Source organism: Rhinoraja longicauda, chromosome 14 (genome assembly GCF_053455715.1).
Source record: "Rhinoraja longicauda isolate Sanriku21f chromosome 14, sRhiLon1.1, whole genome shotgun sequence".
NCBI lineage: Eukaryota > Metazoa > Chordata > Chondrichthyes > Rajiformes > Arhynchobatidae > Rhinoraja > Rhinoraja longicauda.
Window position 1 is genome coordinate 3,604,260 of NC_135966.1, and position 18,694 is coordinate 3,622,953.

The window sequence follows — 18,694 nt, forward strand, 5'->3', positions numbered from 1 at the left end:
GCTGTTTTGGGGCCCGCATATGAGGAGGGATGTGTTGGCCTTGGGGAGGCTCCAGTGGAGGTTAACAAGAATGATAATTGGGTTAATGTATGATGAGCGTTTGTTGGCACTGGGCCTGTACTCGCTGGAGTTTGGAAGGATGAGGGGGGGAATCCCATTGAAACTTACCAAATAGCGAAAATCCTGGATAGAATGAATGTGGAGAGGATGTTTCCACTAGTGGGAGAGTCTAGAACCAGAGGGTACAGCCTCAGAATTAAAGAAAGAAGATGGGGAGGAATTTCTTTAGTCAGAGGGTGGTGAATCTGTGGAATTCTTTGCCACAGACGGCTGTGGAGGCCAACTCATTTGGGTAATTTTAAGGTGGAGATTGACAGATTCTTGATTAGTCCGGGTGTTTGGGATTATGGGGAGAAGGCAGGAGAATGGGGTTGGGAGGGAGAGATAGATCAGCCATGATTGAAGGGTAGAGTAGACCTGTTGGGCTGAGTGGCTTAAATCTGCTCCTATCACTTTTGAACTTATGCTTATGTCAAATTGGAGGCAGGTTCTAATCATTTCTTGGAATAGGTATATCTCCACCATTTCACCCCCGTCAGGAATAGGTGGACGATTTTCCTCACGGCACATCCTGACAACACAAGACACAAAATGCTGGAGTAACTCAACGGGCCAGGCAGCATCTCAGGAGGATCTGGACAGGGGCTGTTTCGGGTTGGGAAGCTTCTTCAAAGGGGACAAAGGGAACAAAATGGGTGAAGATAGTAACCAAATCAATCGGTGGTTAGCGCAAAAGATTGACACAGAGTGCCGGAGTAACTCAGCGGGTCAGGCAGCATCTTTGGAGGAATGGAATGGGTGACGTTTCCTGGTCAAGGCCCTTCTTCAGACCCTTCAGGAAGAAGAAGGAACCATTCAATAGACAATGGACAATAGACAATAGGTGCAGGAGGAGGCCATTCGGCCCTTCGAGCCAGCACCGCCATCCAATGTGATCATGGCTGATCATTCTCAATCAGTACCCCGTTCCTGCCTTCTCCCCGTACCCCCTGATTCCGCTATCCTTGAGCTCTATCTAGCTCTCTCTTGAATGCAACTCTTCAGGAGAAATTCCAACCCCAAACATCATCTAGGGCTTGTTTCCGCGCCGTATCTCTAAAGTCTAAGGTCTACACCCTGCCTCCAATATGGGACAAGGATAAGTTCATAAGCCATAGGAGCAGAATTAGGCCATTTGGCCCATCCAGTCCACTCTGCCATTCAGTCATGGCTCATCTATCTACCTTTCCCTCTCAACCCTAAAGCTAAACATCCTTCCTATAAACCAGAACTGCAGAATCACAGGGAATCGTTAAGCTTCTTGTAAACTGGTCTGACTCAAATAAGGCACTCTGAAACTCTTATGTTAACTTACAGGAGGTGTAAGTGAATCTTTAATGGTCCACTAAGCCGTAATTACTGCTGAACAAACAATCGGACGTGGAAACAAAATTGTAAGATTGCCTGTGATAATTCCCTCACGTAAATATTTCATGACATTAGAGATTTTAATTGTTTATTTATAACCTGTCAACTCACTACATTACGGTAAGAAGCCTCTCGGCCCATCTAGTCCATTCTGGCTCCCATAAACGCATTTTAAACAGTCATTCCCTCCCAACTTAACCCCTTTAGCCCTAACATAGACAAGGATGAGACCATAGTCAGTCCCACTTCAGTGGCAAGCTGGGTCTGTTCATGGAGTTTAGACCAGACTAATGTGAGGTCATAGAGTGATACAGTGTGGAAACAGGCCCTTCGGCCCAACTTGCCCACACTGGCCAACAATGTCCCATCTACACGTCCCACCTGCCTACGCTTGGTCCATATCCCTCCAAACCTGTCCTATCCATGTACCTGTCTAACTGTTTCTTAAGCAATGGGATAGTCCCAGCCTCAACTACCTCCTCTGGCAGCTTGTTCCATGCACCCACCACCCTTTGTGTGAAAAGGTTACCCCTCAGATTCCTGTTAAATCTTTTCCCCTTCACCTTTAACCTGTGTCTCTAGTCCTCGATACCCCTACTCTGGGCAAGAGACTCTGTGCATCTACCCGATCAGTTCCTCTCATGATTTTGTACACACTTTGTTGCACTTTGAGGGGTCGAATCCAAGAGGAAAGTATACAGTTAATAACAGGACCCATAAAGCATTAATGTACAGAGGGAGACACAGAGTGCTGGAATAACTCAGCAGGTCAGGCAGCATCTCGGGAGAGAAGGAATGGGTGATGTTTCGGGTCGAGACCCTTCTTCAGACTGATGTACAGAGGGATCTTGGGGTGCAAGCCAATATCTCCCTGACAGTGACCACACACTATCAAGTTGTGGATTGGATGATTCAAGCAACTGAACCATCCGATCAACATCTAGAAAGCAGTCCAGAGTTACCATCTACCTCATTGGAGACCCTCGGACTATCTTTAATCGGACTTTACTGGAATGAACCTTGCTTTATACAATATTCCCTTTATTCTGTATCTGTACACCGTGAACGGCTCGATTGTAATCATGTCTTTCTGTTGACTGGATAGCACGCAACTAAAATCTTTTCCCTGTACCTTGGTACAAGTGACAATAAACTGAACTAATCTAAACTAAACTAAACTAGTAGGTGGATCAGGAATACGTATGGCATTCTTCCTTTCATAGGTGGGGGCATTGAGTACACGTGTCAGGAAGTCATGTTGCACCTTTATAAGTCTTTGGTTAGACTACCATTTGGAGTAGTGCGTGCAGTTCTGGTCGTCCCACGGCAGGGAGGATGTGGAGGTTTTGGAGGCGGTGGACAAGAGGTTTACCGGAATGCCGCTGGGATAAGAGGGTATTAGCTGTACGGAGAGCTTGGACAAACGATTGTCTTGTCCGGTTCTCCTTTCAAGTGATGCCCTACTCATTTGTAATCATGCAAGTATTGTCCTTCCGCTGACTGGTCAGCACGCAACAATAGACAATAGACAATAGACAATAGGTGCAGGAGGAGGCCATTCGGCCCTTCGAGCCAGCACCGCCATTCAATGTGATCATGGCTGATCATTCTCAATCAGTACACCGTTCCTGCCTTCTCCCCATACCCCCTGACTCCGCTATCCTTAAGAGCTCTATCTAGCTCTCTCTTGAATGCATTCAGAGAATTGGCCTCCACTGCCTTCTGAGGCAGAGAATTCCACAGATTCACAACTCTCTGACTGAAAAAGTTTTTCCTCATCTCCGTTCTAAATGGCCTACCCCTTATTCTTAAACTGTGGCCCCTGGTTCTGGACTCCCCCAACATTGGGAACATGTTTACTTCCTCTAACGTGTCCAAACCCTTAATAATCTTATACGAGACAAATGCTTTCCACTGTACCTCGGAACACATGGCTATAAACTCGACTCACTCAACTCACGACTTGAAGAGAAGATGGAAAAAGGCACAGGCGTCACGGTGGCGCAGCGGTAGATTTGCTGCCTTACAGCGCTTGCAGTGCCGGAGACCCGGGTTCGATCCCGACCACGGGTGCTGTCTGTGTGGAGTTTATACGTTCTCCCCGTGACCTGCGTGGGTTTCCCCCCCGAGATGTTCGGTTTCCTCCCGCTCTCCAGAGACGTGCAGGTTTGTAGGTTAATTGGCTGGGTGTACGTGTAAATTGTACACGTACACCAAGCCAAGGGGTCACAGTTTAAGGATAAGGGGGAAGTCTTTTAGGACCGAGATGAGAACGTTTTTTTTCACACAGAGAGTGGTGAATCTGTGGAATTCTCTGCCACAGAAGGTAGTTGAGGCCAGTTCATTGGCTATATTTAAGAGGGAGTTAGATGTGGCCCTTGTGGCTAAAGGGATCAGGGGGTATGGAGAGAAGGCAGGTACAGGATACTGAGTTGGATGATCAGCCATGATCATATTGAATGGCGGTGCAGGCTCGAAGGGCCGAATGGCCTACTCCTGCACCTATTTTCTATGTTTCTATGTCCCTTATATGTGTAGGATGGTGTTAATGTGCGGGGATCGCTGGTCGGCGCGGGCTCGGTGGGCCGAAGGGCCTGTTTCCATTCTGTGTCTCTAAACTGAACTAAAGTAAAACGAGAATGAGAAACCTGGAACTGGCGTTCAGTAGTCCATTAGCATTCAGGCTCACACTTCTAGAACCTGACTCCAGACCCAGTGTGAATTTCTCTGCTAATTGTGAAGTATCTGGCAGAGAATGGAAATGAATGTTTGAAAGATAAATAAAACAAAGTGATCAATGCATGCACTCAGTATGATGATTCAAGTACTGCACAGATCATGGAGATATTATCTGTGCAAAGTGGCTGATTAAGACTGAATAATGTGAACTGTAAAACCAGTAAAATATTCTGGATTTTAGATTATTCATCGTGGAGCCACGGGGAGAAATGTTGCAGAGCGTTCTCTTGGAGATTAGACCAGTTGGTGGGAGTTGTATGTGGTCAGTAGAAGGAACAGATTTGATGAGCTAAGTAGACTGTTATTATCCAGCTCTCTGCTCTGTCCTTGGTTTGACATCTTCACTCAAATACCACAAACTTGTTGGAAATGGAGATGTCAGATGGGACGGTTGGCCAGTGATGTTTCTTAGTTCCAGCTCAGTTTGTTCAGGTTGTGTGAAGGGAATGTTGACTATTTTTGCTCCACGTTTAGGTGCCAAGTCTTGAGCCTCTTGGTAGAAGGGAGAAGATGTCTCCTTCTACGTGTGTCTGTGGAAAGTAGCTGATGAAGACTGAATAATGTAAACTGTAAAACGAGTAAGATGTTGTGGACTCCAGCTTAATTATCTTGGCACCACAAGGAGAAATTTTAGTTTAGTTTAGCTGAGAGAATCAATGTGCAACCAAGCCCTTCGGCCCACCAAGTCCGCACTGACCAGCGATCCCCGCTCACTGACACCACCCTACACACACTAGGGACAATTCTTTTTTCGATTTTTACCAAGCCAATTAATCTACAGACCTGTACGTCTTTGGAGTGTGGGAGGAAGCCAAAGATCTCGGAGAAAACCCACATGGGTCACGGGGAGAACGTACAAACTCCGAACAGACAGCACCCGTAGTCGGGATTGAACCCGAGTCTCTGGCGCTGTAGGCGCCGTAAGGCAGCAACTCTACCGCTGCGCCACCGTGCACCCCACAATTTTTCAGACCATTTACTTGAAGATTAGATCGGTTGGACGGAGACCATGGGAGGGCAGGTTGTATGTGGTCAGTCTGAAGAAGGGTCTCGACCCGAAACGTCACCCATTCCTTCTCTCCTGAGATGCTGCCTGTCCCGCTGAGTTACTCCAGCATTTTGTGTCTATCTGCTCATGGGTTCTGATCAGAATGCTGCAAAATAAAGAAAGTAAAAGAGAAACAATTGTTTTCTTTCCTTACTCTGAGCATAATAGTTTAGTGTATTGTCGCATGTACAGTGTAAGGTACAGTAGAAAGCCTTTTGTTGCGTGCTAACCAGACAGCGAAAAGACAATAGACAATAGGTGCAGGAGGAGGCCATTCGGCCCTTTGAGCCAGCACCACCATTCAATGTGATCATGGCTGATCATTCTCAATCAGTACCCCGTTCCTGCCTTCTCCCCATACCCCCTGACTCCGCTATCCTTAAGAGCTCTATCTAGCTCTCTCTTGAATGCATTCAGAGAATTGGCCTCCACTGCCTTCTGAGGAAGAGAATTCCACAGATTTACAACTCTCTGACTGAAAAAGTCACCTATCTATGTTCTCCACAGATGCTGCCTGACCCGCTGAGTTACTCCAGCACTCTGTGAAACGTCACCTATCCATGTTCTCCAGAGATGCTGAGTTACTTTGTGTCCATTTTTACACTCTGAATGAAAATGGCATTGAAAATTTCATTGCAAAGTTGGAAGATTCACTGAGGTAGAAATTTGTTGACTAACCATTCTTTGTGATATTGTCAGATTCTGTGCAGGAATGTCCACACAATTGCCATGGTAACGGAGAATGTGTGTCCGGAGTGTGTCACTGTTTCGCGGGATTCCATGGAGCTGACTGCTCAAAAGGTACCATTTGATTCTTCCTTGTAAATGAAGACCAAACCCTTCCACTCTGATGCATATGTGTGGGAACAGCAGATGCTGGTTTTTTACCGAAGGTAGTCACAAGATGCTGGAGTCACTCAGCGGGACAGGCAGCATCTCTGGAGAGATGGAATGGGTGACGTTTCGGGTGAAGGAGGGTCTCGACCCTGAAACGTCACCCTTTCCTTCTCTCCAGAGATCCTGCCTGGCCCGCTGAGTTACTCCAGCATTTTGTGTCTATCTGCTGCATCTGTGGTGGAATCTATTCAATTTTGAGATTGGTAAAGTGGAACTATATTTGAGAGATGATGTTAGGTAAAATATTTATTTTCACGCTCCATTTTGTTTGTGGTAACTTGAAGTTGTGTGGAGCTCCTGATTAAAACTTCTCAGACAAATCTTGCAAGTAAGAGAAATAATTCACAACCAATAAAATCCCTGTTGATTGTATTGATCTGTTGAAAATTCCATGGTGAAATAAAGTTCAGAAGTTCTAGGAGCAGAATTAGGCCACCTGGCCCATCGAGTCTACTCTGCCATTCCATCATGGCTGACCTATCTCTCCCTCTCAACCCCGTTCTCCCGCCTTCTCCCCAAAACCTATGAGACCCTTCTCCCACTATCGATGAGATTGATCTGTCTAAAGTTGCTTCGGGAGCTGAAGTCTTTTTTTGGGATAGGGCAAGTTCATAGGGTATGTTTGCGCAAGACAAAAGCTTTTCACTGTACCTCGGTACATGTGACAATAAAATAAACTCAAACTAAAACTAAAACATAAGGTCATAAGTGAAAGGAGCAGAATTAGGCCATTCGGCCCATCGAGTCTACTCTGCCATTCAATCATGGCTGATCTATCTCTCCCTCCTAACCCCATTCTCCTGCCTTCTCCCCATAACCTCTGACACCGAATCAAGTATCTCTCTATCTCAGCCTTAAACATATCCACTGACTTGGCCTCCATAGCCTTCTGTAATGAAGTAATGCAGGGTTAGAAGATGAACTATTCACCACAGATTAATTTCTATCTTTGAAGTCTGCACTGATATAGCCACCATCCTTGCAGGCACCATAGAATTGACTGGTGAGGAGAGACATTTGAACTAAAGTTTTACGGTGAAATTCTATATATGCTTCTAATCTTTGCACCCAAATCTTACCAGGCGATAGCAAGATCTTTTGCACTGGACATGCCAACTCAAAAAGTAAACTCCAATTATAGAAACCTAGAAACGTAGAAAAATAGGTGCAGGAGGAGGCCATTCGGCCCTTCGAATTATTAATGTCATGTTGCTTTTGTGTCGTTTGAAGTAACGATATTAATTTACATGTGGGGATAATATATTTAAATATATTTTTCTCTGCAATTTATAAAACTTCTACCCTCTGAAAAATTAAGAATTAGGTTTGTCAAAATGTTTATGCTTTTATACAAGTGTAAGTATTGGACTGTAACTAACTAACCAACTGCAGTGGAAAATTGTTGCAGAACTTTGTACAGTTTAGTTTATTGTCACGTGTACCGAGGTACAGTGAAAAGCTTTTGTTGCGTGCTAACCAGTCCGCGGAAAGACTGCACGTGATTACAATCGAGCCATATACAGTGGCCAATGCAGCGCCGGAGACTCAGGTTCGATCCTGACTACGGGCGCCGTCTGTACGGAGTTTGTACGTTCTCCCCGTGACCTGCGTGGGTTTTCTCCGAGATCTTCGGTTTCCTCCCACACTCCAAAGACGTGCAGGTTTGTAGGTTAATTGACTGGGTAAATGTAAAAAAATTGTCCCTAGTGTGTGTAGGATAGTGTTAATGTGCGGGGATCGCTGGGCGGCGCGGACTCGGTGGGCCGAAGGGCCTGTTTCCGCGCTGTAACTCTAAATCTAAATCTAAAAATCTAAAATCAATCATTTGGCCAAAACCCAAACTTTCCAATGAATAACTGCACGACTTTGGAGGCAGAAATATCTCCATTGCCCGGTAAAGCTGTTCCCAGGTGCAGATAGATGTGTTTAAAGCTTCATCTATTCAGATATTGGTTCTCGTGCTGAGTTGCTGTTTTATTTGTGTTGTGCATTCATGTTTGTTTATGGCTACTCAAGGACGACGACATTTTTCTAAGTTTAAGCACAAGGGTAGGTTTTTCTTTTTTGTATTATTTGCCTTGATATTATTTGTGGTCACGCATTTCCCATGTTGAATGGACCTACTTTGGCACAACTGTACCTTGTCTCCACTGAATCCACCCCTCACTCCCCCCACTCCACCCCCTCACCCCCCCCCCCCCACCCCCCCCCCCCCACCCCCCTCCATCCCGGCAACACCCACTTGTTAACGAGCACTCGGTGAATGGTACATCCTCACTAGTACAATCGACTGGTCAGGAGGCTGCTGATTATCATATCCAAACTCCCACCCTACCCATCTCCCCGCTTACACGAGACACAGAGCGAGCAGCATCTTGCACGATAAGGCACAAATTGCTGGAGTAACTCAGCGGGACAGGCAGCATCACTGGAGGACATGTCCATGTTGTCTTTAGAGACACAGCGTGGAAACAAGCCCTTCGGTCCACCGAGTCCATGCCGACCAGCGATCACCTGGGTTCGTTCTTGACTTGGGTGCCGCCTAGATGAGTTTGTATGTTCTCCCCGTGGGTTTTCCCTGGCTGCTCCGGTTTCCTCCCACACTCCAAAGATGGCAGGACTTTCATATGAAGAAAGACTGGATAGACTGGGCTTGTACTCGCTGGAATTTAGAAGACTGAGGGGGGTTCCTATTGAAACATATAAAATTCTTAAGGGGTTGGAGAGGCTAGTTGCGGGAAGATTGTTCCCGATGTTGGGGGAGTCCAGAACCAGGGGTCACAGCTTAAGGATAAGGGTGAAGTCTTTTAGGACCGAGATGAGAAAACATTTCTTCACACAGAGAGTGGTGAGTCTGTGGAATTCTCTGCCACAGAAGGGAGTTGAGGCCAGTTCATTGGCTATATTTAAGAGGGAGTTAGATGTGGCCCTTGTGGCTAAAGGGATCAGGGGGTATGGAGAGAAGGCAGGTACAGGCTACTGAGCTGGATGTTCAGCCATGATCATATTGAATGGCGGTGCAGGCTCGAAGGGCCGAATGGCCTACTCCTGCACCTATTTTCTATGTTTCTATGTTTCTATGTGCAGTTGTGTAGGTTCATTGGCTTCGATAAAGATTGTAAATTGTCCCAAGTGTGTAGGATAGTGTTAGTGCGCGGGGATCACGGGTCGGCGTGGACCCGGTCGGCCGAAGGGCCTGTTTCCACACTGTATCTCTAAACTAAACTAAACTAACAGCTAATGCTGGTTCACACAAAAGGACACAAAGTGCTGGAGTAACTCAGTGGGTCAGGCAGCATCTCTGGAGAACATGGATAGGAGTCGTTTCATTTCTGGACCCTTCTTCTGTCTTAAGAAGGATGCGAACCGAAACTTCACCTATCCATGTTCTCCAGAGATGCTGCCTGACCCGCTGAGTTACTCCAGCACTCTGTGAAACGTCACCTATCCATGTTCTCCAGAGATGGTGCCCGACCCGCTGAGTTACTCCAGCACTCTGTGTCCTTTGAGCACTTGGCCCACTGCGTTTTGTACAGACCGTCAACAGATGTAACAAAGAGAAAGCAATTGTACGGTGACACGTCTTTGTAAATGAAAGAGGTGGCACCACCGAAATGTCATTGCAATTCAGCTCACTTAGAGGGGAATAAAATTATTATGCACATCAATCATGGGCCAAACCTGTGGGAAAAAACGTCCGCACAACTTCACTGAAAGTTTAATTAAACAGCTGTGTGTTTGAATCTGTTGATCTCCCCAGGGTCACCTGTCATGTTTTTAACTCACTTCAGCCGCCTTTGGTTCAGTTTACGAAAAAAATCCGATTTGCTTTTCACGAAATCAATTGTAGTTCACAGCGGATTAATGGCATGTTGTTGGGTTTGCCACTTCCTTCAGTACAACGCCCGCCCTGCCCCCCGCCCCCTGCCCCCGCCACCCCTCCCGCCCCCACCCCTGCCCCCACCCCCAACCCCGCCCCCACCCCCAATGTTCATGAGGACCATCGTCACTCACACCTGGGAAACCTCTCTTCCTTGTGATTAGTTTAGTTTAGAGATACACCGCGGAAACAGGCCCCTCGGCCCACCGAGTCCGCGCCGACCAGCGATCCCCGCACACTAACGCTATCCTACACACACTGGGGACAATTTTACCTTTATACCAAGCCAAATAACCTATAAACCTGCACGTCTTTGGAGTGAGGGAGGAAACCGGAGATCTCGGAGAAAACCCATGCAGGTCACGGGGAGAACGTACAAACTCCGTACAGACGGCACCCGTAGTCGGGATCGAACCTGCGTCTCCAACGCTGTGAGGCAGCAACTCTACCGCCGCGCCACCGTGCCGCCCTCCAGCACTTATGCTGGAGAAGCCTCTTTGATTGGTGCCTTTCGAGTCGTACAGCATGACATCAGGCCCTTCGACCCATCTCAGCCATGCCGACAAGGATCCCTTGTCTAAGCCAGTCCCAATTTCCCCCATGATGCAAGGATAGCCAAAGTCAAACATTTTTCTTGACTAGTACGGGTGTCGGGGGTGATGGGGAGAAGGCAAGAGAATGGGGTTGGGAGGGAGAGATAGATCAGCCATTATTGAATGGCAGAGAGGACTTGATGGGCCGAACGGCCTAATTCTGCTCCTATCACGTATAAACCTTTTAAGCTCAATGTTCAATATCACGTGTGCAAAAGAAATTGGCCGACCTTACCCAACAAAGTCACAGGTCAATCCTCCACTCTGCCTGCCATTGTGGAGCAAGCTGGGTGGGGCACAGGAGGGTAGGGAGAGGGTCAATGGGTCATTCGTCAATGGGTGCAGCGGGAGAGTTGCTGTAGTACCTCTCCGATGACCCAGGTTCGATCCTGACTAGGGGCGCTGCCTGCGTGGGTTTTCTCCGGGTGCTCCGGTTTCCTTTCATGTTCCAAAGACGTACAGGTTTGTGGGTTAATTGGCTTGGGTAAGAATTGTAAATGGTCCCTGGTGTGTAGGATGGTGCTAGTGTGAGCGATGATCGCTGGTCGGCACGGGCTCAGTGGGCCGAAGGGCCGGTTTCCGCGATGTATCCCCATGTCTAAACTACAAGTGTGGGCATTGGGAGCACGAGGGTTGGGCTTGGCTATTCATGTGGGTTCCACTCAAGTTGTGTCATGCCCAAACTGGCAGTGCTTGGTGCAGCTTTACATTTGAGGTTAGAAATGCCCCATTTTGACAATAAAACTGCTTTGAAAGACAGACATAATATTCCCCCTCCCCCCTCGCAATGAAGTTCAATAAGGCACCAGGTCATAGAAACATAGAAACATAGAAAATAGGTGCAGCAAGAGGCCATTCGGCCCTTCGAGCCAGCACCGCCATTCATTGTGATCATGGCTGACCCTCCACAATCAGTAACCCGTGCCGGCCTTCTCCCCATATCCCTTGATTCCACTAGCCCCTAGAGCTCTATGTAACTCTCTCTTTTAAATTCATCCAGTGAATTGGCCTCCACTGCCCTCTGTGGCAGAGAATTCCACAGATTCACAACTCTCTGGGTGGAAAAGTTTTTCCTCATCTCAGTTTTAAATGGCCTCCCCTTTATTCTTAGACTGCGGCAGTCAGCAAAAAACAAAAATGACTGGTTGTAATGGCCATCTGAAGCGTCAAATCTAACGCAAATACATTGCTTATATTTTAGACAAAGTGTCCAATTGGAATTGGTAGCGAACACCGTTTGATGGTGGAAGCAACCCACTTATTTTTAGTAACACCTATTCCCAATAATTGCAACTTGGTGTTATATGTTCTGACGTCATCTCCATGGGAAAATAATTTTGAACGTTGCATATTTTCTAATGAAATAATGCCATGCAGCTTTGCAGGTCCACCATGGGTTCACGCGCAAGAAAAATATTCACCCCTTTGGCACGTTTGGAATGTACCCTTCAAACAGAAAGAATTGATTCTTTCTCACTGTAAATGAGCACTCACTCCAGATCGAAACAAAGGCACTGTAATTATATTGTCCTGCGCCTTTGAATTCAAAACCGTGTCACTCTGACCGCGATCGTTTCCCTCAAACTCTGACTGGAATTAGCATCGAATCACTTGGAATTGTGGCACCTGCCATTCACCGCCACCCTCCATTTACAATGAGACGTAACCTTGGCGCCACAGATTAAATGGCCTGTGTAAAATCCGAGGCACAGGTTTTAATTCTAACCTCCGATCGCCCTCATTAACTAACACCCAATGCTGCCTTCAACAACAAACAATAAGTTTTGTTTTTTAAGGGCGGCACGGTGGTGCAGCGATAGAGTTGCTGCCTCACAGCGCAAGAGACCCGGGTTCCATCCTGACTATGGGTGCTGTCTGTACGGAGTTTGTACGTTCTCCCCGCCCGTGACCTGCGTGGGTTTTCTCCGGGTGCTCTGGATTCTTCTCACACTCCAAAAACGTGCAGGTTTATAGACAATGGACAATAGGTGCAGGAGGAGGCCATTCGGCCCTTCGAGTCAGCACCATTCAATGATCATGGCTGATCATTCTCAATCAGTACCCCGTTCCTGCCTTCTCCCCATACCCCCTGACTCCGCTATCCTTAAGAGCTCTACCTAGCTCTCTCTTGAATGCATCCAGAGAATTGGCCTCTACTGCCTTCTGAGGCAGAGAATTCCATAAATTTACAACTCTCTGACTGAAAAAGTTTTTCCTCATCTCCGTTCTAAATGGCCTACACCTTATTCTAAAACTGTGACCCCTGGTTCTGGACTCCCCCAACATTTGGAAGATGTTTCCTGCCTCTAACGTGTCCAACCCCTTAATAATCTTATATGTTTCGATAAGGTCCCCTCTCATCCTTCTAAATTCTAGTGTATACAAGCCTAGTCGCTCCAGTCTTTCAACATAGCGGGTCAGGCAGCATCTGTGGAGAACATGGATAGGTGACGTTTCACAGAGTGCTGGAGTAACTCAGCGGGTCAGGCAGCATCTCTGGAGGAAAAGAAAGGATGACGTTTCGGGTCGGAACCCTTCTTCAGATTGAAAGTAAAGGGGAGGGAACTGGAGGTAGGAAAAGGCCAGAACAATTCTGAGCCAGCAGTAGATGACCAAGGAGAACTTAGTGGCTGAACGAGAGATTGAAGGTCGGCACGGATTCTGTGGGCCGATGTGTCTCTGCTTCCATTCTGTATCTGCAAGCTCTGAACTCTAAATTCAAAGAAATTTGTCATTTGTCAAAGTTAAGCCCATGGAAATGACTCCATCATAGTAGAGACAGTAGCTCCTTCATACATGCTATTAATTTTGAATGTCATGTTTTAGTATTTAAGCTCACGGTGTAATGTGTTAGATGGAACTGCAGATGTTGGTTTATGCTGAAGATAGACACAGAGTGCTGGAGTAACTCAGCGGGTCAGGCAGCATCTCTGGAGAACGTCGATAGGTGACGTTTTGGGAAGCTAGATGTACAGTGTGGGAAGGTACAGAACAAAGCAGAGCATGCACCTCTGATTTCCCTCTCCCCTGACTCTCAGTCTGAAGAAGGGTCTCAACCTGAAGACGTCACCTATTCCTTTTCTCCAGAGATGTTGCCTGTCATAAGGTCACAAGGAATAGGAGTAGAATTAGGCCATTCAGCCCATCAAGTCTACTCCGCCATTCAATCATGGCTGATCTGTCTCTCCCTCCTACCCCATTCTCCTGCCTTCTCCCCATAACCCCTGACACCCGCACTGATCAAGAATATATCTATAATCTGCCTTAGAGATATCCACCGACCCGCTGTTACTCCAGCATTTGGTGTCTATTCTCACAATATAATTGTTGTTTGAGTATGTATTTCACGACGTACGTGAGTTACGTGGCTAGGGCAGGTGGAAGCCACTCACTTCTCTTTGTCTTTGTCTGCCTGTTTCTGCCTCGTCTCCGTCACCTCCTGCCACACGACGTGTGTCCAGCCGCATGCCCCGTCCTGTGCAGTGGCAACGGCCAGTACGCCAAGGGCAACTGTATGTGCTACAGCGGGTGGAAGGGAGCGGAGTGTGACGTGCCGATGGGGCAGTGCATCGACCCAGCCTGCAGCGGCTGTGGGACATGTACCTCCGGCACCTGCGTCTGCTCCGCCGGATTCAAGGGGGAGGACTGCGAGGAAGGTAAACAATTCAAATTATTTTAGTGATGCTGCACGTAAACAGGCCCTTCGGCCCACCGGGTCCGCGCCGACCAGCGATCCCCGCACGCTTAACACTGTCCTACACGCACCAGGGACAATTTGCAATTATACCGAAGCCAATTAGGCTACAACGCCTGCATGTATGCATTTCACTGCACATCGTGTATGTGTATGTGACAAATAAACTTGACTTGATGTCTTTGGAGACTGCAGACTGGACTGTGCAGGTAGCAACTGCAGATAGACAATAGACAATAGACAATAGGTGCAAGAATAGGCCATTCGGCCCTTCGAGCCAGCACCGCCATTCAATGTGATCATGGCTGATCATTCTCAATCAGTACCTCGTTCCTGCCTTCTCCCCATACCCCCTGACTCCGCTATCCTGAAGAAGGGTCTCGACCCGAAACGTCACCCATTCCTTCTCTCCCGAGATGCTGCCTGACCTGCTGAGTTACTCCAGCATTTTGTGAATAAACCGCTATCCTTAAGAGCTCTATCTAGCTCTCTCTTGAATGCATTCAGAGAATTGGCCTCCACTGCCTTCTGAGGCAGAGAATTCCACAGATTCACAACTCTCTGACTGAAAAAGTTTTTCCTCAACTCCGTTCTAAATGGTCTACCCCTTATTCTTAAACTGTGGCCCCTTGTTCTGGACTCCCCCAACTCCCGTCAACTTGAAAGACTCCGCAACAAAACAGGTCTCACAATTCACTCCCAAGCCTACAAAGACCACATACAGCACTATAAAGATGCCCTCTCCCATGCCCACTCCACCTACTACTCTCAAATAATTCACTCTGGCTCCGGAAACCCCAAAACACTCTTCTCTACAATAAACAAACTCCTCAGCCCCCTGGACCCCATCTCCCAATCATTCACAGTTGACAAATGCACCACTTTCCTTTCATTCTTCCAAAGTAAAATAGACAACATCTACAGCACCTTAACCACCAACGCACCTGCTCCCCCTCAAACCACCTGCCCCCCCTTATCCTGTCAGCCCCTGCCTCAGTTCTCCCCAATCTCCACCACCGACCTCTCTGACCTCTTCACAGGAATAAAAACTACCACCTGCTCCCTGGACCCCATCCCCTCCAGCTTTGTCAAGGCCTGCCTTCCTGCTCTCTCTCCACTTATCACTGCAACAATAAACTCCTCCCTGTCCACTGGCATCGTCCCGCCATCCCTCAAAATCGCTGCTGTCACCCCCATTCTGAAAAAACCTGGTCTAAACCCTGACACCCCAAACAACTTCAGACCAATCTCCAACCTACCCTTTCTGTCCAAAGTTTTGGAACATGCTGTAGCTTCCCAACTCAAATACCACCTCTCTACCAATAACCTGTATGAAACTTTCCAATCTGGATTCCGCTCAAACCACTGTACTGAAACTGCGCTCCTCAAAATCACAAACGACATTCTCCTCTCCTCCGACGCTGGCAACCTCAACATCCTCATCCTACTTGACCTCAGCGCCGCCTTTGACACCATAAATCACTCCATTCTCCTCACCCGACTTGAAACCTCCCTTAACATCACCGGCACAGCCCTATCCTGGTTTAAATCTTACCTCTCTGACAGACACCAGTTCATCTCCATTAACAACTGTAAATCCCCCACCGCTCCCCTCCCCCAAGGTGTCCCCCAAGGCTCAGTCCTTGGCCCCCTCCTCTTCATCCTCTACCTGTTCCCCCTTGGTCAATTAATCCGCCGTCATGGTCTCAACTTCCACTGCTTCGCCGATGATATCCAGCTCCTCATCTCCACCAAGTCAATCTCCTCCACCACACACTCTACACTGACAAACTGCATTACTGAAATAAAATCTTGGCTTCAATCAAACTTCCTCAAACTCAATTGCAACAAATCTGAAATCATCATCATTGGTCCAAAAATGCTCACCAAATCCACCCAAAACTTCATCCTCAACATTGATGGTCTCCCAGTATCCACCTCACCTCACATCCGGAATCTTGGAATCATCCTTGATCAAACCCTCTCCTTCGACAAACACATCAAACACATCACAAAGACAGCCTTCTTCCACCTCAAAAACATTGCCCGTCTCCGTCCATCCCTCTCCTCCACAGCTGCAGAAACCCTCATCCACGCCTTCATCACCTCCCGTCTGGACTACTGCAACAGCCTCCTCTATGGCGCACCCTCAAAAATCATCAATAAACTTCAATACATTCAAAACTCCGCTGCCCGTCTACTCACACACACCTCGATCCGTGACCATATCACCCCCGTCCTTTATAAACTCCACTGGCTCCCCATCCCCCAGAGAATCCAGTACAAAATCCTCCTCATAACCTACAAAGCCCTCCATAACCTGGCCCCATCCTACCTGACCGACCTCCTCCACAGGCACACTCCCACCTGCACCCTCCGCTCTGCCGCTGCCAATCTCCTATCCCCCCACATCCGGACTAAACTCAGATCCTGGGGGGACAGGGCTTTCTCCATCGCTGCTCCCACCCTATGGAACTCACTACCCCAAACCGTTAGAGACTCCCCCACACTCACCACATTCAAAACATCGCTGCAGTCTCACCTGTTCAGCACTGCCTTCAACCACTGAAGGTCACCTCACCTACTGTCTCCTTTCTCTGTTCATTTATTTATTTACTTATTTATCTATTTATTAATTTCCCTATGTTCTCAAAATCTCTGTAAAGCGTCTTTGAGTATATGAAAAGCGCTATATAAATAAAATGTATTATTATTATTATTATTGGGAACATGTTTCCTGCCTCTAACGTTTCCAAACCCATAATAATCTTATACGTTTCGATAAGATGCTGGTCTACACCGAAGATAGACACAAAATGCTGGAGTAACTCAGCGGGCGGTCAGGCAGCATCTCTGGAGAGAAAGAAGAGGTGACGTTTTGGGTCGGGTGGAGTCCAAAGAAGGGTCTCGACCCGAAACGTCACCCATTCCTTCTCTCCAGAGATGCTGCCTGACCCGCTGACATACTCCAGCGTTTTGTGTCTACCTTCAAAAATGGTATGTGTTGCCTGGAATTATTACCAGAACGGAGTAAGTAAGGTTACGGTACTAATTAACATCCCGCGCACGTCTCGCGCACGTCCACCGATGGCGTTTCCAATCTACCGTACACGTGTGCACCTGTGACGTTCCTGGCAGGCTGGGATGCCAGCACGCGTGTGCGTAAGATGCCGCCAGGCGTGTGCGTAAAATGCCGACACACGTATGCGTAAGATGCCGCTAGGCATGTGCGTAAGATGCCGACACACGTGTGCGTAAGATGCCAGCACGCATGTGCGTAAGATGCCGACACACGTGTTTGGGTATGATGCCAGCACGCGCGTGCAAAAACTATTGCAAAGAAATGTTCACTTGAATGGGCGGCACGGTGGCGCAGCGGTAGAGTTGCCGCCTTACAGCGAATGCAGCGCCAGAGACTCAGGTTCGATCCTGACTACGGGCGCTGTCTGTACGGAGTTTGTACGTTCTCCCCGTGACCTGCGTGGGTTTTCTCCGAGATCTTCGGTTTCCTCCCACGCTCCAAAGACGTTCAGGTATGTAGGTTAATTGACTGGGTAAATGTAAAAATTGTCCCTAGTGTGTGTAGGATAGTCTTAATGTGCGGGGATCGCTGGGTGGCGCGGACCCGGTGGGCCGAAGGGCCTGTTTCCGCGCTGTATCTCTAAATCTAAATCTAAAAAATCTAAATATGGGCTGGCTAGGCTTGTTATTGTCACATGTACCGAGGAGCAGGATGAAGCTTTTGTTTGCATGCTGTCCAGATAAAGGTAATCATATCGCCCCCATGAGCATAATGGAGGAACACACAAGCACAACAGGTAGAACACAGTGAGAGGTAAGTGGTAGCATGCAGAATATATCGGTATAGCTTTGTCGTAGTGCAGTTACAAGCCCATCTCCGGGTTATCCTTTATAAACCATCAGTGGGTGATGTGTTCACTGGGTTTAAGACTGCCTGTTTCCACGTTGCATCTCTAAACTAAACTAAACTAAACTAAACTGGGCACAGCTGTGTGTCATATAATGACACTATAATGCAGCTGGTTACTTATTTTCCTGTAGAAACACATGATTATCTGTGTGTGCGCGTGTGTTCCTATGACGTACACATATCTCTTTACTATTCTCCCTTGTTACACAGTTCAGCCACTCGTGATGTCTAATTATGTTATTTTGCTATCAGATTGGAGCATATTTGTCCCATTTCACCTTCTGTACTGGCAAAATAAAATGACAATAGACAATAGACAATAGGTGCAGGAGGAGGCCATTCGGCCCTTCGAGACAGCACCGCCATTCAATGTGATCATGGATGATCATTCTCAATCAGTACCCTGTTCCTGCCTTCTCCCCATACGCCCTGACTCCGCTATCCT

General features: G+C 47.5%; 1 protein-coding gene across 11 annotated transcripts in view; it reads left to right on the top strand.

Annotated features, from left to right (window-relative positions):
* LOC144600001 (teneurin-2-like) overlaps nt 1-18,694 on the top strand; it is a 1,473,402-nt gene that overhangs the window by 1,327,084 nt on the left and 127,624 nt on the right. For 9 of the 11 annotated variants that reach the window (XM_078411299.1, XM_078411301.1, XM_078411304.1 and 6 more), the window contains 2 exons: nt 5,954-6,055; nt 14,086-14,280. The exons of 1 other annotated variant lie outside the window; for it this stretch is intronic. In XM_078411299.1, coding sequence (XP_078267425.1) covers nt 5,954-6,055; nt 14,086-14,280 — 297 coding nt within the window. The remainder of the gene's footprint in view (nt 1-5,953; nt 6,056-14,085; nt 14,281-18,694) is intronic. One more of the 11 variants, XM_078411306.1, reaches the window with a different exon arrangement.